The following is a 24,732-nucleotide window of genomic DNA, read 5'->3' as shown; positions in this document are numbered from 1 at the left end:
GGCTGTCAATTTGCACATGGCAAACTCTCACAAATAGCAATGTGAAAATAACCAGATAATACGTTTTTGTGATGCTGATTTGGGATAAATAATGGCCAGGACACGGGGATAACCCCTGAACTTCTTCAAAATAGTGCCACAGGATCTTTCACATCCACCCAAGCAAGCAAATGGGACTTTGGTTTAAAGTCACTTCTGGAATATGTCACATATGACAGTGCAGCACTCCCTCAGTACTGAAAACGTCAGCCTTGATTTTTGATTGATGAACAAAGCAAAGAAATTGTTGGTGCGTGTATACAATAAAGACTTAAGTGTGCCTTTCAGAAATAAACCTCATACAGAACAGATTGGGGTCATTCAGCTAAAGAGAACAGCATTATGGTGCAAACTTGCGAAAAGGGTGAAATTGATTTGTACCTTCCCACAACATAGGCAATGACATTCTTTGTGTATTGTGGCTGAAGGAATGCAGAATTTTGGTCACTTACCACAGCTTTTGATTCATCCTTTACAAACTCAAATGAAATTGGCATTAATTTTGGCGTCCCTAAATCATCACTTTTCAATCGAAATTTTCTATCCCAAAATTCAAATTCTTCTGGAGTCAACAAACCATCTTCCTTGGACTTGGTCTGTTTTATCGCTGAAAAAACAAAATAAAAGAATGAACCTTTACAATATCAAATGATTTCATTGATGTCATTCAAAAAAACAGCTTTAGGATAACATCAAATGTGTATTTTAATGCATGCATTTCCCTCAGACAAATAACTTACAACAATTTATATTTATATGGTACCTTTCACATAATAAAACCTCCCAAGGTCCTTCACAAGCAGCATTATAAAACAAAATATGACAGCAACATAAGGAGATATTAGGTCAGATGACCAAAAGCTTGATCAAAGATGTAGGTTTTAAGGATGTCTTAAAGAAGGAAAGCATGGTAGAGAGGGAGATATGTCAGAAAGATATTCCAGAGTTTAGAATCTAGGCAAATGAATGCACAGTCACCAATGATGGAGGGATTAAAATCGGGGAAGCTCAATAGGTGAGAATTAGAGGAGTGCAGATATTGGAGAGTTATGCAGCTGGAGGGACAGAAGGTACTTTTAAAAAGTCTCCATGGTCTGTGCCCAGATGTGATAGAACAACATCTTTCCTCAGCAGATTCTCCTGAATAAGCTCTACAATTAGGGAGAGCAGTAACCTGAAAAGTTATCAAGGAAGTCACCTTGCCCTTTAAAATAAAAGCAAAATACTGCAGATGCTGGAGATCTGAAACATAAAGAGGAAATGCTGGAAAACTCAACCGGTCTGGCAGCATCTGTGGAGAGAGAAACAGAGTTATCTGGAGTTCCAAAGAAGGGTCATATTGGACTTGAAATATTAACTGTTTAGCTCTCCACAGATTATGCCAGAGTGTGCTGGAAAAACTCAGCCATTCTGTTTTTATTTCACCTTATCCTCTATTCCCTCCTCTCCTACAAAGTGAATCTAATGCATTAAACATTTAGCATTTATAAAAGAAGTGACCCATTTAATGAAGAAATTAAGGTGTTAATTACACTATTAGAGTAAAAATTAAAGTATATTATGCAGCATTTGGGTCATTGCCAAAAAGCTAGTCAACACAAGACACAGAAAACACAGGAACTCAAAGGAACCTTGAATGCCTTGCTGTTGGAGGGCAGCCAAACACCTGTAAGAACCTAGACAGTGAATCCTTGAGGGTCAGTTGTTTATAGTTAAAAAAAGATTGATAAAGCTTATTTTTAAAAAAATGTTTTTGTAGAAGACAATGGACAATGTCAGCTTGTTTTGTAACAGCTACAGAGACAAAGACGATTTATTTTAAAAAGCCAATACAGAGACACAGAGACATAGGTCAGCCCATCTTTAGGACACAAAGGGTTGAGTTCTGAGAAAATTCCCCTTAAAAGATTGAGACAATGACACTCCATACTATTAAGGAATTATACTGGATTGTAAGTATAATCTTCTTCAAATCAATATTTTTTGAATATCCAAATTGTTTATTAAGGTGGATTTAAAATTGTATGTAATCTTAGCAGAGTTGTCATGTTATAATTGGCTTTAATTACCATCTATGATACAGCATTCATTATTTCACCATGTCCTCTTCTCCCTCCTCTCCTACAATTTAAATCTAATGCATTAAACATTTAGTATTGTAAAGGATGTGATAATATAATCTATAATTGATTCTTATAATAAATATAAAAGAGCTGTAGTCTCATATGTATATCCTCACAAACCCACACATAGATAATAACCTAGAATTCTTAAATTAGGATTCTAAGTGCTGATATTGGTAAACTTAAAGACAGGGTTTTTTTCTGCTGTAATGTACCTATAGATGTATTCTACTCTGAAATAATTGTGCTGGTTTGAAAACTCCTAAGAGAGAGGACATTTCATTTCAGGACCCAGTCCATAGCTGGTAAAGCTGACTAAATTTCTTTAATGATCTGAAATTTCTCTTAGATGAGATTTTAAGCTAACAAGTTTGACCGGATAGGTTTACCCTGCCGGGGGATAAAGATAGTAGCACCATTAACAGCATAACATTATTGACTCAGCCTTTAAAATATTTTTACATCAAGAGATACAGGACTCATCCAAAGAACCTAGAATGGACACTGTGCCAGGTAGATAGAATTTTGGATGTCTACAAAGATGCACAATTCCAACAGCAATATCTTTGCATGCCACAAACTTGAGGATCTGCATTTCCAATTTCATTTTGCTTAAACACTTAAAAATGCAGTACTGGCAGTTGTGGGTCAGTTTTGTTCAATTCTCCTGAATCAGAAAGTGATGAGTTCAAGTCTCTCCAAGATTTGATTCTGTCCTACACTCCAGTGCTAAAAAGGTTCTTTACTGTTAAAGGCTCAGTCCTTTGCAGCAGATGTGGTTAATATGAAAAATAAAGATCCAGTCGTACTATTCAAAGAAGAAAGTTCTCCCAACCTTGCAGGCAATTTTCTTCCTTTAACAACTGCCAATGAAAACAGATCAACTGATCATTTCACTTAGTTATTGTGGGCTTTTAGGGACTACAAAATGGACGCTGCTTTTAACAACACAAGTGGCTACACTTTTTTTTTAAAATTGTCTATAAAACACAATATTTTTTTTTAGGAGACATGATAAAGCACTGAATGTATAAGATTCCCTTTCATGAGTTATGCCTGATAATCAATAATGCTTATTTACTGCAAGTGATGCAGGTAGGTGCTGCCAACTACAGAATCCAATTTATTTAACTATAGGTAACAGATTACTTAATCTCCATTCACCTGAGTTTAGTTACCATATTATAGGAGATGAATATGACCATTGCCAGATACATTTGAAACATTCAATACATAAAAGCAATGAGCTGCACCAATCTGCTTCAAATTCACTATCAGTATTGAAGTACTTGTTGACTATTGATATCATGAGGACAAAATTTAAAAACCTGCAGATGACAAAAATTGAAAATAAATACAGAAAATGCTGGAAACAGTTAGGTCAGGCAGCATCTGTGTAGAGAAGTTAATGTTGAGTTTTCAAAGCCATCTTTCTATTGATGCTGTGTAACCTTCCAAACGCTTTCAGTAGTGTCTCGGAGGAGGCAGACAGACAGACATTAGGATATTCTGGATCGCGGTCTTCGATCAAGCTTAGAATACAGAGGTGGTTTACTAGACTAATACCAGGAATGGGCGGGTTGTCTTATGAGGAAAGGCTGGACAGGTTAGGCTTGCGTCCACTGGAATTTAGAAGAGTAAGAGGCGACTTAATTGAAACCTTTAAGATCCTAAGGGGTCTTGACAGGGTGGATGAGGAGAGGATGTTTCCTCTTGTGGGAGTATCTGGAACCAAGGGTCACTGTTTAAAAATAAGGGGTCACTCATTTAAGACAGAGACGAAGAGCAATTTTTTCTCTCAGAGGATCAAGTGTCTTTGGAACTGTCTTCCTCAAAAGGCAGTGGAAGCAGAGACTTTGAATATTTTTAAGGCAGAGCTAGATAGATTCTTGATTAAAAAGGGGGTGACAGGTTATCGGAGGGGAGGGGTAGGTAGGAATGTGGAGTTGAGGTTACATTCAGATCAACTGTGATCTTATTGAATGGCAGAGCAGGCTCGAGGGGCCGATTGGCCTACTCCTGTTCCTGATTCGTATGTTCGTATGTACAGAATTTTGGTAAGATTGCATGATCTTTGAACTATAGTTTGTTTCCCAACCAAGTAGAAATGAGCAAAATTGTTGATCTGCTGTGTGTAGTATCTCACTTTAATTCTCACTGTGAAAATCACAAATTTTCTCTCATTGGCAAAAAAATGTTGCTGTCCTTCCTCTATGAACAGAGGCAACCTGCAAGCTGACCTTGAATGAAAGTAAATTCACAGAAACACGAAATAGATTTTTGTACACAATTACTGAGCTGAAAGCCTCAAATCAACAAATTGCAATAGAAGAGACCGAGGACAGTTCAACATGTTTATGGATGGAAAATTGTAAGAAAATCAGATTCATGTTATGAATAATAAGTATGTAGGCATTTCAATAAAGAAAAATGAAAGTTCTAATGAGTGAAGTGAAAGAAAGTCACAAGTAAAGTTAAAGTTAGCAGAGAAAACACTAAGATGTCGAAGGCTAACGCAAAGAGCATGCCCCATAATAATCATTTATTTTCACCCAGGTTCCCGCTTCCATGTGGCAATTCACTTTCACACAAAGTTTCTTGTTTGGGTGGTCTTTATTTGCACGTACAAAAGAGAGGACAAGGGGGAAGAGAATGATGAAAAAGAGCAAAATAAAAACTACCAGACTACAGATTTCATAGCCTGCTAATTCTGTTAAGCGATAAGCTGACAGCATTCTGTACAGTTCTAAACTATGCAGATATTAATCAAGTGCAGGATGAAAAAGACAGCCTGCTCCATGCAATCAGCTTTCTACAACATGGAAAAACTGCAGGACTGACAGCTCAACCATAAGATTAAGTCAAGTAGTAAAACACAATTAAAGCAAAGCTTCATGATTATGTCAAATAAAGAACCGCTATGACAGCACCTCAACAAAAAGTCTTTAAGAAACACCAGTCTTCTGCCTATGTTGCCAACTCCAACTCATATTTGGTCAACTATTTATGAGGATGATACTAGAACCAAGGGGTTATGACCATCAGGAAAGACTGAACAGGCTGCAGTTCTCTTCTATAAAAGAGAGAACTGAAGGGTGAAGTAATAGAAGCTTTTAGAAAAAGTTCAATAGGGAAGACGTGGACAAGATGTTTCCACCTGTGTGGGGTGTCTAAAACTAGGGGTCACAAATATAAAATAATCACTAAGAAATAAGGAAGTCAGGAAAAACTCCGTTACCCAGAGAATGGTTAGAATTGGAAAATCAGTACCATAGAGTGGTGATGCAAATAGGTAACTAGCTAAATATATGAGGGAGAAAGGGTGAAAACAAATAGAAGCTTAAACTGATAAGGCTGAATTGTCGGCGGGGCGGGGTGAAGAAGTTGATGGGCGGGCACGCTTCTGATTGGCGTCCCCAATCGGAGGCACGGCGCCATTTTACATGGGTGGGCCAATTAAGGCCCGCCCAGCATGATGTCCGCATGGAAGCACTATGCACTCCCTGTGCGGGCAGGGGGAATTCTTAAAAGCAAGAGTGCGCTCTTTCGCGCATGCGCTCGAAAGAGCGTACTCATCTCCGAGGCTAAGTGCAGCCTCAGGGAGATTGGCTCTGAATGTGAAAAAGCTCAAAATAGAAAAATAAAATTTCCCCTAACATGTTCCCTCATGTGACAATGTCACATGAGTTGGGACATGTTCATAATTTCCAAAAAAACTTTATTAAAATTTTTAAAACCCTACATGAAACCTCATCCCGCCCGTGGATGAGATTTCATGCTTTTTTTAGTTCGTGCCGGGGCTCCTGGCCTGCCCGCCAACCTTAAGGCAATTACTTTAATTGCTCTGCCAATGGCCTCAATTGGCCATTGACAGGTCGGCAGGCATGCAGCTGATTTTGCTGCAACCCCGCCTTCCTGAAAATTTAAATGAGGCATGGTGACGTCGGGAGTTCCGCCCGACATCACCGCGCATCGTTTTACGTGTCGGTGAGCAGGCCCTGCCCCCGCTCGCCGATGGTAAAATCCAGCCCATAGGCTTCAACAAAGTCGAGGTTGGGATGATGGTTGGATGAAGGCTCATACAGACCTCAGACACCAGCATACATATGCTGGGCCAACTGACTTATTTGTGTGCTGTAAATTCCATTTAACGGTAGCACAACCAGAGTTATTAAGGTTATCTCCAAATTGTATCCAATAGTCCAATGCAAAAACAGGTTCCTTGCTCATTAGGGCTGCAGCTGGGCTACCCAGGCAAGTCGAATAATTTTTCTCTAACATCAGTTTATAGTTTTCCAGAGGCCTAGAGTAATAATTCCAAGAACACAAGTTCAAATCAGATGATGGCACTTGGGAGAACTTTTTTGAAACTGGTTAACAAAACAGGTCAACAAAACTGATATCAGTAAAAGCGAATTGGAATCTCTTCCACTGTTATAAAAATCCACTTTGGCTCAACAATGTCCTTGCACAAAGGAAACCTGCCATTCTTACCTGGTCTAACTATGTGATTCCTGTCTCCCAACCAACTTGGTTGACTCATTGATACCCCTCGGAAATTGCTAGCAAACCACTATAGAAGTTTACCCACTGTCATGTTTTAAGACAACGAGAGCAATATATGCCAGCCTTGCCTGAGATGCTCACATTCAGAGAAATATGCCTCCTGTATCATAATCATCGATATTGGATGAGTATTTTCCAAAGGATTGCTTGTGGTTTTTCTTGATTAATAATTCACAGCATGTGGGGATTGCTGGTAAGGCCAGCATTAATTGCCCATCCCTTGTTGCCCTTGAGAAGGTGGCAGTGAGCTGCCTAATAGAACCTCTGTAGTTCATTTGCAGTAAATAATATTGGTGTAGTATAGGCCAGACTGAGATGCTTCAAGGCTGCCATGCTGACTTAGTTTTCAAATTCCTCTTTAAATTTGAGCCTATTAACTTTGATATTATAAGCTCGAAAGACGTGGCATGAATGGCTATGCTACATCAATAAGACACAGAAGCTGAAGAGGGAAAGCTGCAAGCGTGACAAAAGAAAGAGAGCAAAAAAAACAAAAAAACTATGTCCAGCTCAAGAATACCAAGAACTTGAATTGCTGAATTTTAGCACACTCGGTCAAACCATATGCTTCAAGAAGCTACCAGGCTCTCTAATTGCAGTGACAACACAGGCAGAAGTGATAATTAAAGATTTTTGGGAGGTTCTTGTACACTATATTGTTGCACATAACAAACTAATCTATACCCCTTGAATGAATTAGTTTTAGGTGATATCAACAAAATCAATTCTAAACTGCTCAAAATCAAAATTAAATCTTAAAGGTCACAACTTGGGTGTATCTCTCACAAAATCCATGCAATCATTCAACAACTTCCTAAATTAATATGGAACTTCTTTTGAGGCCATAAAGAAAAATCAAAGTTAAACCCCATTGTTTTAATTCTAGATTAGTTAATCTATTCACAAAATGCAGAAAATGCCACTTAACCTTTCAACATACTTGGGGTTCTGGAGTACATGAACGACTCTGGAAGTACAATACTTGACTTTCTTCCTTGTTTTGATGAGCGACTTGACGCAGTGCTGGATTCATACTCGCCAGTAGTTATGTGCATCATATGTGCAACAGGATTCAAACCATTAGGGATCATGCGTGGATTATTAGCGTAAAGGTGAAAGGACTTGTTCCCATTTCCTAGAATGGTTTTGTAAATGTTCCGTTTGGAACACTGACTCTGGTTGTAGTTCTACAAACAAATATAAAATGATTTTTAACCGGAAGTTACTTCATACATAATTAAGCAATACTATTTGTTCTCCCATTATATTGTTCAAAAAACCTCTTCCTGTAACTGTTTCTCTACTTTTTTACTTCCCTTTCATATTGCAATTGTTTTCATCTCCCTATTTTGCTGTTTCTTTGCATTACACAACATAAACAGATCCTTTTCTCAAAGATGCAACTCTGTAGGAAGCCTTCAAAGTGTTTTTGCGTAGACAGGGTACTCCATTCTAGATAAACTTACCTCCATCAATCAATTTATAGAACTTATGGAAATTTTTTCAGATGACCACATAGGTCAGTTAGGAAATCAGTAAAACAAATCCACTGCAACAATTGGCTACATTACTTTAGAAAGGTTTGCCAGTTCAATCTTTAATAGATATAATCAAATAAGCAAGTAACAAGACCAAACTATATAGTTTCTTATGGATTACTTCATTTCTCCGATTTACATTTTGTCCTCCAACTAATCATAGACTGGTATGCACACAAAATAACAGACCTGCATTAACGTTCCTCTAAATCTTAAGATAAATTTTCTTACAAAATTTTAATGTACGTTTAAGCTCCCCTACTTCTAAATCTTTGCCCTAGACACTTTGAGACACATATCACATATACTGCGTAGGCTCTTAAATGCTGAACTGATTAAGGACAGCTGAGTGTTCAGAGTAGATGGATCATTAATGTAAAGTAAACATAGCATAGTCCCAAAGATTGATTCTAATGTGATGCACATAGAAACTAAATTGTTGTAATAGCCACAAACAAAATTACAACAACATTAAGATTTTTTTCCCCCTAATCATGCAAAGTAATTTTCTAGATTTACCCGCTCTTCTCGTCCTTCTGCAAGGAGGACCACAATCCTGCCCTGACGCTTCCGGCCAGTTCGTCCCATTCTTTGCACCAAGCGAATGGGACTCTTTTGAGCATCAAAGCAAATAATGAGGTCAACTTCACCAATATCTAATCCTTCTTCACCAACGCATGTAGAAACCAATGTGTTATAACCACCTTCACGAAAGCGTTTCATAACCTGACAATAGAAAAAGTGGAAATAGGGAATTTTTAAAGCAATGTTGTATATCATTACTAAGGTATTAAGATGTTCTGTCTTTCCAAAACAAGGCAACAGCAAACTAACTTGCCCTAAAATCTCACTTTGATCCTGACCAGAACTACACCAATTATAAATGTCCAGATAACTCTCATTTTTATCAATATTTTGATTTCAACTATTGATTGTGTATAGATTATTTTCTGACTTGCCAGCAAGGCATTTATGATGCAAGTACACCTCAAAATCCTATTGTACAATGCTGAAGATTTTACACAAAGTATGAACAAATTAAAATGAAACTTAAATTGCTATCTTCTGGAACAAGAACATTAATCAGAAAACTCCCACTGTGAATACATAATTAAAACATACTAGTCACCCTCCTGTGGTCATGCACATGGATAGTTTTCAGGTGAAACAGTATTAAAGGGTAAGGGCTATTTGGCTAAAAGTGTGCAGACATAACTAAGACTCCATTTTAAAGTCATTTTCTATTTCCATTATAAATTTCTATGCATACTTTATGATGGAAGTTGTGTATGTGAATTTGTTGTACTGAAATTACATTCCTCCACCTATGGCAGCACTATCAAATTAATGGCAGGCAAGACTGCAACCAAACTGAACAAGGGCTTGGTCTGTATTGTCCTGTTTGTTCAGTACAAAACTAGAGCCGTGATAATAGAGACATGCAAGGCTTTTGAGAGACCTTGTGTAGACTATTATGCACAATTCAGGTCACACACCTCATCCCTCCCATTAGTAGGTACACAGAAGTGCAATAGGACAACTCACAATCTAAGTGTTTTGAGCTTTAAAGATGGACTGTGTGATTTGCTGGAGAGGTGTAAACCTAGACAGTCAGTTTCAGATATTTAGTAATAGAAAAGGCATCAATAATCTGCAAATAAATTGATTGTTCGATGTGCCAGGTGGAACCATGGCCACCCATTTGAATTGGCAAAGCAGGAAATGAAGTTAGATGTTAAGGGAGTTTAGTTTTCCTCAGACTGTGATCGACTTATAGGCTGGATTCTAGAGATCACAGTGAGGACTGTTTCCATGAAGACGGCATTAGATAATGTTTGAAAACTCTGACTACAACAGAAACAAATAAATGCTGAGTTTAGAGCCCCTTGGTGTTGACTGGATTGCTTTGGAGGGATCAGGATAGCTTTTTAAAAAAAACAGGATTTCCAAATAGGCTCTGTACTTCTCAGGAGGTATTGTGGAGGAGAAAGTGTAGTAGTAAAGATAGTTCTTTCCTCAATCTTATGAAGTGTGCCTTAAATTTTAAAAAAATGACCTGGATTGCCGGATAATTTAAAATGGTCACTGGTCTCAAAGTCCCTTTATGGAACTTGCAAGAAACAAGTTGGCATCAGTGGGGGGTCTTGAGATTTTGGATCTAAAATTCTGTTGCACAGCTCGTGCAAGGGCAACTTTGCCCTTCATGTGTTCATTTAAGAGTCAACCACATTGTTGTCTGGAGTCACATGTAGGCCAGACTAGGTAAGGACAACAGATTTCATTCCCTAAAGGAATTAGTGAACCAGATGGGTTTTTACAACAATCAACAATGGTTTCATGGACTTTCAATGGTTATCACTAGACTTTTAATTCCAGATTTTTATTGAATGCAAATTCCGCCATCTACCGTGGCGGGATTCGAACCCGAGTCCCCAGAGCATGGGTCTCTGGATTACTAGTCTGTTGACAATACCACTATGCCATTGCCTTCCCATTATCACAACAGTGTCTTTATATACTCCAATTTTTCTGTCTCATTCTTACTATACTGATAGTTTTACAGTACATTAATTGATTACGTGCATCACTAAACAATTTTCTTGGAAGACTTTTTGACACATGCGTTTGGGTTACCTCAAGTTGTTCCTTCTGCGTAAACCCCTTCGAGTTCTTCCCTGAAGAGTGCCCGACAAACGTCATGACTCGCACAAGAGGGTCATGCTTGCTGAGCATTTCAGCAATCTCCTGAACGCTGTCCCGGAATGAGGAGAAGATCATAACACGAGTATTTACACCACCAACCTTTCCTTCAGAAGTATTTGGGCCTGAAAAGTGGCCAATTAAAGTGTAGATAATTAGCTTAACAAGCAATGAAGAAACACAAGGAACCATAGCACTGATCCCAAATGGTCAAACCTGGCACACAGAGGGAATGCTGGTTGGAAAATTGATGGCTCAATTTCTTTAACTATGTAATGAAATCAAAATCAGGGACTGCGAGCACCAATTTTCTCATCAGCACTCTGAGCATGCTCCATGTCAGGATCACCCAATTGGAAGAACCATCCCTCCACATAATATTTTTGCCAACTAATTCCCTTTGAACCTTGTTGGACATCAATATGGTTTTAAAATATGTTTTGCAACAAATGAAGCCATCTGCAAAACTACCGCCTAACAATTAATTTCTGCAAGTATACTATTACATCATCTGATCCTCCGAGGTTCTCCACCATCTATAAAGCTCAGGTTAGGAGTTTGAGGAAATACCCATCAGTTAGTTCAATGTGTGCAGCCACAACACTCGAAGCTCATCAACGCCTCGATTGAAGTTGTCTGATTTATTGCCCCCACCCCACCACCCCCCTGCCTAACTTGGACCTCTACCAGCATTACTTCATTTTTACTGGGTCCTGGAATTCCCTACCAAATACCATAATGGGAGCAATATCACCAAAAAGGACTGCAGTAATTCAGGGAGATGGTTGATCACGATTTGCAACTAGGGGTGACAATAAATACAGCCTTGCCAGTAGCTCTCAAATCCCAAGATTAAATAGCAATGGGCAATGTGAACAATGCCCACCATTGGTACTTCAGAATTTTAAATCCAAACAAAGTAATATAGATGCTTGCATACCTTAACTACATTACAGCACCAAACAATAACTAAAAATGATGGGATTGTTCTAGAAAAGACAATACTTTACTGGACATTTCAACAATATTATTTAGTAGCCTTTTAAATGAAAATATCATTTTAGTAAAAATATGATATACACAAGTTCTTAGCTCTATTTGACAAACCAATCAATGTCCAGATACACATTACCTCCAGATTCTGCCCAAGACTTGAAGTGGCTCACTACAACTTCTTCAAGCTTTTGTAGTTTGGGGTGACTGTAGATGAATTGTTTTCTGTTTTCAGATCCTGAATAAAAAATTTTATGAAAGCATTTTGCTAATGAGGTAAATATTGACAAGGCACATATATAGACAGTTGCAATATATAAAGGCACAAAAATTTCACAATGAGGGATAACCAAGTTATGGCACAAATGAAGAAAGTCTTCAGAGTCTGGCAGAATTAATGACTAACGAAGGTATTCCATGGGAATCGAAATGGTGACACTACCAATCCTCATTATATGTTCTATATATGCTATAAGCAAAGAGGTACACAAAACTTTTTTTAATGTATATAGTAGAGAGTATAAATCATTAGGACCAGATAAAGTCACTAATACACTGCCTTATGCCAAATGAGTCAACTCTTATGTTTCTAGCTGGGGCAAACTCAAAAACATATTTTTGTGAGAATTGAGTGTTGAATTACATTCCCACTGCAGCACCAAATTGTTTCAGAAGTGATTCAGGCAGCTAATAAATGTATAGATTCACTAGTCTTTGCAACAAAGTTGTGCGCGTAGGCCACCAAGGACATCACTTAGAATTTAGGGAAAAATACTGCTCTATAACATTATAGAAACTGTAGTTATATAGCAAACAGATGGTTCTAGACACTCTGCCAATTCTCTAGAAGGTGAGTCCACAAGGTGCTGGTTTTGTTCTTTCCACCCGTGTAGACCGTCTCCCAGCAGTCAGGGCATGGTGAATGCAGATGTTTTAATTTCACTTGACATTGCATTTTGTAAGTTGAATATTTAACATTTTCTGGCTAGGGTGATCCTTATAATCTGCAAAATGCAATAGTTGCAAACTACAACACCAATTTAATTAATGTGTACAATAGAAAAAAATCCCAGTTTGATAAGCAGCCATTTTATCTGGGATCATTGTTTTTTTCCTTTAAATTCTTACCACTTCCAGTTCTTTTACAGTGCACATTCCTAGGCAAAAAAATTCACCGTGTTGGATATAGGAACAGAAAGAGGCCAATCAGCCCCTCATGACTGTTTCCCATTCAGTTAGATCATGACCGATTTGCACCTTAGCTTCATCTACATACCTTATAAGAGTTTTATAACTCTTAATACCCTTACCTAACTAAATCTATCAGTCTGTTTTGAAAGTTTCAATAGGCCTAGCCTTCAAAATCTCTTTGGGGGAAGAGAATATTTCAAAATTCCAGCAACATCAACATAAAAATGTTCCAACATCTAAGTAAGATCAACCTGAAGTCAGGATCATTTGAAATGTGTTTTGAAATAGTTTGGTCAGTACAATTTCTCTCCCTTAATGTGATGTTCGTTATATGAAGCTCTTGTTGTAAATGGTGCAATATAAATGCAAGTTTTTTCTTTCTCTGCTTCCCCTCATGCAACAATCCGAATTTTCCCTTTAATGTAGCTCCCTATGCCCTCCACTGATGATGCGAGACACTATAACACATTTTCCACATATTGAAAGAGACTCCATTTGAACCCATGCGTTATTACAACATAGTGGAACAAAAGGAAGAGCAAGATTAACAAACTATGCAAGAGAACATATAAAACATTACAGTACCTATTTGCGAACTGAAGAGATTGCTTCCATTTGAGAACATGGCTTTCAGCTGCTCATACATCTCCATAAAGCTGGTGTTTCTGCAGAGCTCATTTCGTGTTCGTGTCATCCCTGCAGAAAAGTATTAAATACGTTGCCTTTTTCCAATTTCGTCTTTATTTCAGGTGTGTGAAGTGCTTGTGGAATACAAGTCCTTACTTTAAAAAGATAGGCCTCTATTTATAAAATTTGCTAAAACTAGAACCTCAATTCAAGGGAGCTAATGTAAAAACACAAAATCAGAAAAAAACTGAATGTCATATTAGTTGGAACATTATATTTCTGGTGTGTTTCCAAAATGAGTGAAGTTCACAACTAAACTTAAGGAACAGAACAAAAGGCTAGGATTGACTCATCAACGCGCCAGTTTTATAGCACTGTGTGCATTCAGCCCAATCACGAACCCTACCAAATGTATTTAATGTACCATACAAAAGTTCAGAATAGTCGTTTGGTAGTACAGATCTTGAGTACAGCTCATCATCTTGATGTCTAAGCTCATCATCGTGCACTCATCAGGACAGATTTGCAATAATACCAATTGTTGGTCCAATTTCTTCGAGAGTGTATTAGACCCAAGGTTGTGCCTGTGTTCATTTCCAAGCGTACTGATAATGCTAAAGTGAGGCACAGTCCCACAATCGAGTGAGCATTTATGCAGGATGAGATTGAACAGATTGATAGTAGGGTTACTAATTTACACCGTGCCCCACACTGCGTTTGGTCTTAGGTGTGCAAATTTCTTTCATTTTTTGATTTGAACTGTTTGTACCGTTATATTGCCTCAATAGATGACCGCACTATAAACAATACCCGCAGAAGCAGTTTAACAGCACAATCAATGATGCCACCTACTATGTAGTGAATCTCTCTGACCACGTACTCTCTGAAAGCGATGAGTTTGTTCTTGCACATGGCTTCAATTTTGGTATGCCTTTGTCCCACATCAAATGGGAAGAGGTATTTGCCGAGTTCGAACTCCTCCATTCCTAACTATCCCGCCACAAACCATCGTCCAATGAAGACACTGAATCCTTGAAAGTGCACCTAGTTGATCTAGCTCATGCATGTTGCGGTATATACCGAACTTTATAGATTTTCACATGCAACGCAAATGTCTGGAAGCATTGTGAGGCCTCAAGGCCAACCCAGAGATACACATCTGTAAACCCAACAAAAGGACTGGAATAGTCCATTGGGCCTGCTAAGCATGACTGGATTGCCCTGATCAAAAGCAAGTTACGAAAACACTTCTTGGATTTGCGTAAGAATAACAAGCTGCCTGGTGGTATATATGATGGGATGCATCCTCATGTCTCACTGCATCCGCCTGTGTACAGGCTGCCCAAGACACATAGAAGTGATGCCCCTTTACGTCCTATCTTATCCATGACTGGTTCTGCACAACATGAATTGGTCAAATGGTTGAGCGAGTTGCAACAACCAGTTCTGAACAAGTTTTCCACATACACAGTGAAGGATTCCTTCACCTTTGTGAAGACCATACAGGACTTGCATATCGATAGAAATGTTGTGCTCATGTGCTCATTTGATTTTGCTTGCTTATTCATCAATATACCACTCAAGGAAGCCATAGACATTTGCACCATGTCACTTTACCATGGCATCGCCATTGTCTGAATCTGTATTCTTTGAACTTATAAACTCAGCAACTCATCCAGTTCAGTTCAGTATTAACACCACCACATATGCCCAAATAGGTGCAGCTGCCATGGGATCCCCTCTAGGTCCAGAGGTTGCTGTCATCAGCAAAGCAAGGGGCTCACCGCTGACCATGAAGCAACCTTGAAGTAAGCCTCATTGAGAGATCTAGCAGCCTCTCTGGCGAGAATTTTACCTCTATCACTGTGCAATGATACTGCAGCTGATTGCAGCGTTCTATACTGGAAATTTCCAGTGTGAAGCTGGAGCGAAGTCATTAGGCTGCTTGGGCAGCATGACGGCAATCACATTAAAGGATTTTTACAGATAGCCAACAAAGAAACAAAATAAAATCAGTGTTAAAAGTAATTTGCTCCATGTTAAAAAAAACAATTGGGACATACACATGGGATGAAGGTAGAAACTAAAGTACTTTGAAAAATTCAAAATAATCTTAAAAAATTTAGTTAAATCTATATAATTTAACAGCACTCCATGATATAAAATTATTTTTTAGAGCAGATTCTAGTATTCATCAAATTTTATTAATCGCATTGACTTTGAAAACCCAGTTACCACTGACTGAACAAAGTGTAACTTTTTACGGTGTTTCTAACAGCAATGTGGAAGCGGGACAATCTCACTGATTTCAATGATTGCCAGCTCTAAGACTAGGTTCAGAGCAGGGTTTGGTGGTAGGGTGGCTGATGCATTTCCACTGTACAACCTGTTGTGGAGCAGTGCTAAACTGAAATTTCAAGATTTCTGCTCTATTCAGCAAATGCCCAATATCCTGAAGTTGTGGTCACTTTCAGAGTGGCGATGACAGTTAATGCTGTGGGTTTGCCATCAACCACCCTCTAGCACCGTCAAACCCTTCAGTGCTAAATGTCAAATCAATGCAATCCTGGTTATTGGCCTCTCTGCTAAATAGATCCTTCCTATCCACTCTATCTAGGCCTCTCATAACTTTATACGTCTCCATGAATTCTCCTCTTAACCTTCTCTGTTGCAAAGAAAACAAACAGAGCCTATCCAGCCTCCCTCAAGCTAAAATTCTTCATTATTGGCAACGTTCCCTTGAATCTGTTCTGTATCTTCCGGTACAATCACATCCTTCCTTTAACGTGGTGACCAGAACTGTATGGTATACCCCAGCTGTGGTTCAACTAGAGTTCTATACAGTTCTAGCATAACCTTATACTGCTCTTATACTCTACACCTTGGCCAATAAGGTATTCTGTATGCCAACTTAATCACCTTATCTACCTGCCCACTACCTTCAGGCATCTGTGGATCCCTCTATTCCTCTGCAGTTCTCAGAACCCTAGCGCTTATTGTGCATTCCCTTGACTGTTTGCCCTACCCAAATGCACTACCTCACACTTCCCCAGATTGAAATAAAAACAAAAAATGCTGGAAAAACTCAGCAGGTCTAGCCGCAACTGTGGAGAGAGAAACAGAGTTAATGTTTCGAGTCCATATGACTCTTCTCCAGAGCTAGAGAAGTAGAAATGTAATGGATTTTATACTGTTTAAGAGGGGGTGGAGCAGGTGAAGCCTGATAGAAGGTCAGGCATAGGTGGGAGCTAAGGAGAGGCTGACAAAGATGTCATGGGCACAAGACAAATGGAGTGTTAATGGTAATGCTAAAGACTAAAGAAGGTGCTGATAGTGGCAGAACGTGTTAATAGCAGAACAACGGTGAGCGCTCTCTGAAAGCACAACATAGAAACAAATGATAGATGGCCCTGCAGGGTTGGGGAAAAGGGATTAATAAATACATTTTAAAAAATGAAAATAAATAAAAACAAAAATTGAAATTAAAATTGAAAAAACGGAAGATGGGATGCTGTTCTTCCAGTTTGCGTTACAACCTGGAGGAACAGCACCTCATCTTCCATTTAGGCACTTTACAGCCTTTTGGACATAACATTGAGTGCAACAACTTCAGACCATGAACACACTCCTCCATCTTAACTCCTTTTTTTAATCCAATTTTTTTATTTAAATTTAATTTTTTTATGTATTTTTATTTATTCATTCATTTTTTATCCTTATTTCCCCAACCGCACCCTGTCCCCCACCCCCACCACCCCCACAGGGCCATCTGTCATTTGTTTCTGTGTTGTGCTTTCACAGCGCTCTAGTTAATAGTTAATGTGCTATTAACACATTCTGCCCCACCATCACCACCTTCTTTAGTCCTTACCATTACCAATAACATTCCATTTGTCGTGTCCATGACATCTTTGTCAATGCGGCGAAGAGCAGTGGGAAGCCAGGGGATTGGGATGCCTACAAAGACCAACAGAGGACAACTAAAAAAGAAATAAGGAGGGAGAAGATTAAATATGAGGGTAAACTAGCCAGTAATATATAAAAGAAGATTGCAAGAGTTTTTTTTAGATATATAATGGGTAAGAGGAGGCAAAAGTGGACATTGGGCCGCTGGAAAATGACGCTGGGGAAGTAGTACTGGGGAACAAAGAAATGGCGGAGGAACTGAATAGGTACTTTGCGTCATTCTTCACGGAGGAAGACACAAGTAACATCCCCAAAATTCAAGAGAGTCAGGGGGCAGAGGTGAGTATGGTGGCCATTACCAAGGAGAAGGTGCTAGGAAAACTGAAAGGTCTGAAGGTGGATAAATCACCTGGACAAGATGGATTACACCCCAGAGTTCTGAAGGAGATAGCTGAAGAGATAGTGGAAGTGTTAGTGGTGATCTTTCAGGAATCACTGGAGTCAGGGAGGGTCTCAGAGGACTGGAAAATCGCCCTGTTTAAGAGGGGAGTGAGGCAAAAGACGGGAAATTACAGGCCGATTAGCCTGACCTCGATCATTGGTAAGATTTTAGAGTCCATTATTAAGGATGAGATTTCAGAATAATTGGAAGTGCATGGTAAAATAGGGCAAAGTCAACATGGTTTCATCAAGGGGAGGTCATGCCTGACAAATCTGTTAGAATTCTTTGAGTAGGTTAGACAAAGGAGAGCCAATGAATGTTATCTACTTGGACTTCCAGAAGGCCTTTGACAAGGTGCTGCACGGGTTGGCTGCTCAGTAAGATAAGAGCCCATGGTGTTAGAGGTAAGGTACTAGCATGGATAGAAGATTGGCTGTCTGGCAGGAGGCAGAGAGTTGGGATGAGGGGGTCCTTCTCAGGATGGCGGCCGGTGACTAGTGGAGTTACGCAAGGGTCAGTGTTGGGACCACAATTTTTCACTTTATACATTAATGATCTAGAAGAAAGAACTGAGGGCATTCTGGCTAAGTTTGCAGATGATACAAAGATAGGTGGAGGGACAGGTAGTATTGAGGAGGCGGGGAGGCTGCAGAAGGATTTGGACAGGTTAGGAGAATGGGCAAAGAAGTGGCAGATGGAACACAATGTGGGAAAGTGTGAGGTCATGCACTTTGGTAGGAAGAATAGAGGCATAGACTATTTTCTAAATGGGGAGAGAATTCAGAAATCTGGAGTGCAAAGGGACTTGGGAGTCCTAGTCCAGGATTCTCTTAAGGTTAACTTGCAGGTTGAGACGGTAGTTAGGAAGGCAAATGCAATGTTGGCATTTATTTCGAGAGGACTAGAATATAAAAGCTGGGATGTGCTGCTCAGGCTTTATAAGGCTCTGGTCAGACCACATTTAGAATATTGTGGGCAATTTTGGGCCCCGTATCTCAGGAAGGATGTACTGGCCCTAGAGAGGGTCCAGAGGAGGTTCACGAGAATGATCCCAGGAATGAAAGGCTTAACATATGTGGAACGTTTGAGGACTCTGGGTCTATACTCGATGAAGTTTAGAAGGATATGGGGGGATCTGATTGAAACTTACAGAATACTGAAAGGCCTGGATAGAGTGGACGTGGGGAAGATGTTTCCATTAGTAGGAGACTAGGACCCGAGGGCACAGCCTCAGAGTAAAGGGAAGACCTTTTAGAACAGAGATGAGGAGAAACTTCTTTAGCCAGAGAGTGGTGAATCTATGGAATTCATTGCCACAGAAGGCTGTGGAGGCCAGGTCATTGAGTGTATTTAAGACCGAGATAGATAGGTTCTTGATTGGTAAGGGGATCAAAGGTTACGGGGAGAAGGCGGGAGAATGGGGTTGAGAAACTTATCAGCCGTGATTGAATGGCGGAGCAGACTCGATGGGCCGAATGGCCTAATTTCTGCTCCTATGTCTTATGGTCATACCCTAGCTCCCACCTATGCCTGACCTCTATCTTGCTTCACCTGTTCCACCCCCTCCATTTCTACTTCTCTTTAGCTCAGAAGAAGTTATATGGACTCGAAACATTAACTCTGTTTCTCTCTCCACAAATGTTGCCAGACCTGCTGAGTTTTTCCAGCATTTTGTATTTTCAGATTTCCAGCATCCGCAGTATTCTGCTTTTATCTTGATGTTTCTCTAGACTGAATTCCATTTGCCACTCTTCTGCCCCATGACCAGTCCATTCCTGCAGTCTACAGCTTTCTTCCTCACTATCAACTACACAGCCAATTTTGTATCATCTACAAACTTCTTAATCATGGTCCCTTACATTTCAGTCTAAAGCTTCTCGTGGTATATATCAATGCAAACGAACCTGGTATTGAGCCTTGCAGGAACATCACTGGAAACAACCATCCAGTCAGAAAAACACCTCTCCATTACCCTTGGTTTCCTATCACTGAATCAACTTTGGATTCAACTTACCACTATCCCTTGGAATTTATGAGATTTTAATTTTCTGATTAGTTGCCATGTGGGACCTTGTCAAAAGCCTTATTAAAATCCATACAAATTACATCAAATACGCTACCCTCATCAACCCTCCTTCCTCAAAAAATTCAATCAAGTTAGGCGGACATAACATTCCCTCAACAAGTCCATGCTAACTGTCAATCGCATATGATATGCCATGGACATCTATTAAGTAAGTTACCCATGCAGATAATAAGAAATATTGTGCTTCTTTGGTTCATTTCCCCATATTACCTTTAGATCCATCCAGAATGCCTTCCAGGTAGTTATACAAGGATCGCATTCCCATTTGTAATAGAAGTTCATATCCATGATAAAGGCTAATACAAAGAGCATAATCTCCTTCCACCATACCTCGTTGAACTCCCTGAAAAAATGAGAATTAATTCAGAAGAATGGCAAGTTGATAGCACTTATTACCACCTTCCCCAAAGTCTCCAGTGATTCTCATCATGATTATCTGCTATAGATATGGTTATGCTTTCATTGCAAGAGATTAAGACAACATATTTGCTCTTTCAAGTTTCTTCACATTCTGTCTCAGTGAACTTCATTTCAGTGCAGCTCTACAAGCTCTATACAACTTTTTAAAACATTTAATGATATTTGATTTTGTTTGGAAATTGAGTGACAACCCTTAATATCATAATTTTTAAAGGTACTTTTATTACACTCATACAGGTCAAATTTCAATCTGAATTTCATTTGATTTGATTTACTCCTCCTTTGACAATACAATTTCACTTGAACAGTTTTGTTTGAAGCTTTTTTTGCATGGCAGCAAAACATTCAGAAGCTCCTATTTATCGAGGTCTACCCTCGATAAATTCCACAATTCTGGTGCAACTTTAAGGGACTTTTGATTGGAACCAAAGTATTTGATTCACAGTGTAGCTTTCCAAGCCAACTGGATGGTTTATTATTTTATCATTAAACAGATGTCTATCATTGTCGGAAGAGGTGACAGGCTCAGATAGTAGGCATGATCTTGGAGCCTGCTGGAGCGAGCAAGAATGCAGGCGGGCACAGAGAATTGCACAGGAGGTTGTGCAAGAGACTCCAGGCAGCGGGAAAAATGTAAGCGATTAAATCAGCGGCAGGAAGATAACAAAACAGGAAACTTGCCTATTAGCAGCAGGAAGCTCATTGATATGCTTAATTGCTCACTTGCATATAATTTAAATGCAGTTTGACACAATTTAATATAGTCTCTCCAACTCACATATGTCTCTCGTGCCTTCAGTAATCCGCCCAATGAAAGATGGTGACTTATATGTGGACTTCCAGGAAACTGAGTCACAGGGCACTGGATTGATCTTGGAGACATTTTCTCGGTGTAAAAACTTGCTGAGCTGACACTGAGGGACGGAGTCTCTGGCAGGAAATTCATAGCTCAGAAGTACTGGGTCCAAAATTTAAAGGGAAGCACACAACTGAGGTGCAGAGGGGCCATGGCATCACAGATCTGTGTCCCTGAGGGGAAGACAGTAAGCAGGCTGCCTTCAAGGAAAGGGAGAGGTAGTGGCAACATGAGAATCACCCACCTGGTCCTTCTTCATCTTGAAGTGCTGGAGACGACATGCTGGCTGGCCTGTGACATCTCAGACCTCAGGTAAACCCACTGATGTCACCAAATGATCTTGTGTGATGGCAGAGGAATCTTTTCCCTAGACTTTGGAAGATCTTTTTGTTCCGGCGCAATAGAAATTCAGGTGGAGATTTAAACTGCAGAACTTTCTTAAAAAGCCTGCAAGATGATTTCCAACTCTAACACAGGGCTGGCTGTCTTTTAAATATGGTGGCAGCTGCTGTATGGCTTCAGGTGATGCAGGCTTCCCGATGTCAGAGCTGCCCCCACCACATGATCTAGCAGCAAGCCCATGTCACCCACATTCATGAGTTTTCCACCACGGAATTGGGTTCAGCTAACAGCCACAGGCCTGCACCAGATGCCCGGCGACAGAATAAGGGGACACTCATTTAAAACTGAGATGGGAAGGAATTTCTTCTCGGAGTGTAGTGAATGTCAGGAATTCTCTATCCCAGGGAGTTGTGGAGGCTACATTACTAAGTATTTAAAGAGGAGGTAGATATATTTTTGAAATATCAGGGAGTTGAGGGCTATGAAGAGCTGGCACAAAAGAGGAGTTGAGGCCTGGGGCAGATCAGCCATGATCTTATTGAATGGCAGGGCAGCCTTGAGGGGCTGAATGGCCTACTCCTGCTCCTATTTATGTTCTTATGACTTCCAGGCTTGCCAGCAGGTGCTGCAATAGTAGGACTAAATCCAGCTCATTCTACCTATGCTCAAGAATGAAAACACTTTGGCAAATTCCCTCCTCCTTTCTCACTTTCACACATTGTCACAAGATGCCAAAGTAACTTAGAGGCAAGAATAATCGTTATATTTTACATTATTACTGTCATTGATTGAAAATAACAAAGACAAAATTGGTTCAAACCATGTTCTCAAACAGCCAGACTTTTAGCTCAATGTTACTATTAACATTGGAGAAACATGAATTTCAGGATAGAAAAGATGGTACGGTAAGAAAGGCACTTAGTGATAACATTGAAACGCATATGCTTTTAAAATACAAGCTTTTCAACACCACAGTGGATAGGTGCTAAAGAATGATATTGCAACAATATAAAAGGTAATGGCCCAGACTTTACAGTGGGGCTAATAGCACTCATGGTGCAAATCACTATCAAACAACCTCCCTGGCACTGAAAATGAACTTTTTTTAAAAAAACCTTATTGGGATGTATAATACCTCGATTAGATCTCCTTTCAGCCTTCTAAACTCTAGTGAGTATAGGCCTAAACTGCTCAATCTCTCCTCATAAGACAAGCTTATAAGGCGGTTGTGGTGAGCTGCTTTCTTGAACTACTGCAGTCCATGTGGTGTAGGTACACCCACAGTGCTGTACAATTACAAAATGTCAACCAAGGAATAGGTAGTTATACCTGCCAACTACTGTAACCCACCAAATATGTTAAGATGATAAAACGTGGCTATTTACCACAATGTGTGTTGGAGGGTTTTTTCTAAATTGTTCCCGCGAAAGAACAATTTGATATTTGGTCAAATTAGCTACATCTTTATGAAGTAGGGCTCCAGCCTTGAGTAGACGTCTTGTAAATGCTTCCAAGACCTAAAATTAAAGCAGAGAATAATGTCATTTTATTTAATAAAAAACATTTTTTAAAATGAGTACCAATTGTTAAATTGGGCAAAGCATTATCCATTGCCAGTTATAAATACAAATACCACTGAATGAGTCAGTGCTCATTCCAGTCAGATAGTAACATCCATACTGCCACTGTCAACACACTGTAGAAAACACAATGCTGAACATTTTTTTGAATTGCAACAACCAGCCGTTGGAGAGCTTGAAACCTACCTTTTCAATTGACTCAGCAACCAACTTGGCCTTCTCCCACAATGTATAACTACCAAGCGCCATGCTCATCACATGGGCCTGTCAAAGGTAACATCATTAAAATTCTCAATGAAAGCTAGCCACTGACAATACCAGAAGGATATGGAGGCGTTGGAGAGGGTGCAGAGGAAGTTTACCAGGAAGCTCAACGCAAACTGGAGGAACAGCACCTCATCTTCCAACTAGGCACTTTACAGCCTTCCGGACTGAATATTGAGTTCAACAATTTTAGATCATGAACTCTCTCCTCCATCCCTCCCCTTTTTTTCCAATAATTTATGTAGATTTTTCTTTTCCCACCTATTTCCATTATTTTAAATGTATTTTCATCCATTGTTTTATCTCTACCTTTTAGCCTTTTTTGATTCCTTCACCCCACCCCACCCCACTAGGGCTATCTGTACCTTGCTTGTCCTGCTTTCTACCCTTAATTAGCACATTCCTTAGATAATATCACCACCTTCAACACCTCTTTGTCCTTTTGTCTGTGACATCGTTTGGTTATCTCCACCTATCACTGGCTCTACTTGTCCCACCCCCCCTTAAACCAGCTTATATTTCACCTCTCTTCTATTTTCACATAGTTCTGTTGAAGGTTCATTCGGACTCGAAACGTTAGCTGTGTTCCTCTCCGCAGATGCTGCCAGATTTGGTGAGTTTTTCCAGGTATTTTTGTTTTTGTTTACCAGGATGCTGCCTGATCTGGAGGTTATTAGCTATGAGGAGAGGTTGGAGAAACTCAGATTGTTCTCACTAGAGTGATGGAGACTGAGGGGGCGACTTGATAAAAGTTTACAAAATTATGAGTGGCATGGACAGAGTAGATAGTCAGAAGCTTTTTCCCAGGGTGGAAGAGTCAATTACTAGGGGACATAGATTTAAGGTGAGAGGAGAAAACTATAGAGGAGATGTGTGGGGTACGGACCCCGGAAGCGCAAAATGTTTTAGTTGACGGGCAAAATGATCAGCGCAGGCTTGGAGGGCTGAGGGGCCTGTTCCTGTGCTGTACTTTTCTTTGTTCTTTGTTCTTCAATAAGTATGGGACAGCTGGCACATTCACGAACTGTTTGGGGTGGCGGGGGGAATGCCAGCTTTTTA

The 24,732-nt window shown here is 39.7% G+C and overlaps 1 protein-coding gene across 3 annotated transcripts in view; it reads right to left on the bottom strand.

Annotated features, from left to right (window-relative positions):
• fancm (FA complementation group M) overlaps positions 1–24,732 on the bottom strand; it is a 117,869-nt gene that overhangs the window by 44,415 nt on the left and 48,722 nt on the right. For 2 of the 3 annotated variants that reach the window (XR_013579451.1, XM_078562324.1), the window contains exons 5-12: positions 23,215–23,346; positions 20,422–20,554; positions 13,736–13,846; positions 12,099–12,197; positions 10,901–11,091; positions 8,786–8,992; positions 7,657–7,915; positions 492–646 (exon numbers count right to left, since the gene is read on the bottom strand). Coding sequence is in view for 2 of the 3 variants with exons in the window: in XM_078562324.1 (XP_078418450.1) it covers positions 492–646; positions 7,657–7,915; positions 8,786–8,992; positions 10,901–11,091; positions 12,099–12,197; positions 13,736–13,846; positions 20,422–20,554; positions 23,215–23,346 (1,287 nt within the window). In the remaining variant the exon portion in view is untranslated. The remainder of the gene's footprint in view (positions 1–491; positions 647–7,656; positions 7,916–8,785; positions 8,993–10,900; positions 11,092–12,098; positions 12,198–13,735; positions 13,847–20,421; positions 20,555–23,214; positions 23,347–24,732) is intronic. The other variant, XM_078562325.1, reaches the window with a different exon arrangement.

This window comes from Cetorhinus maximus, chromosome 18 (genome assembly GCF_964194155.1).
Source record: "Cetorhinus maximus chromosome 18, sCetMax3.hap1.1, whole genome shotgun sequence".
Lineage (NCBI taxonomy): Eukaryota > Metazoa > Chordata > Chondrichthyes > Lamniformes > Cetorhinidae > Cetorhinus > Cetorhinus maximus.
The sequence above is the reverse complement of the archived record's forward strand: the minus strand, read 5'-3'. Positions and strand labels throughout refer to the sequence as shown.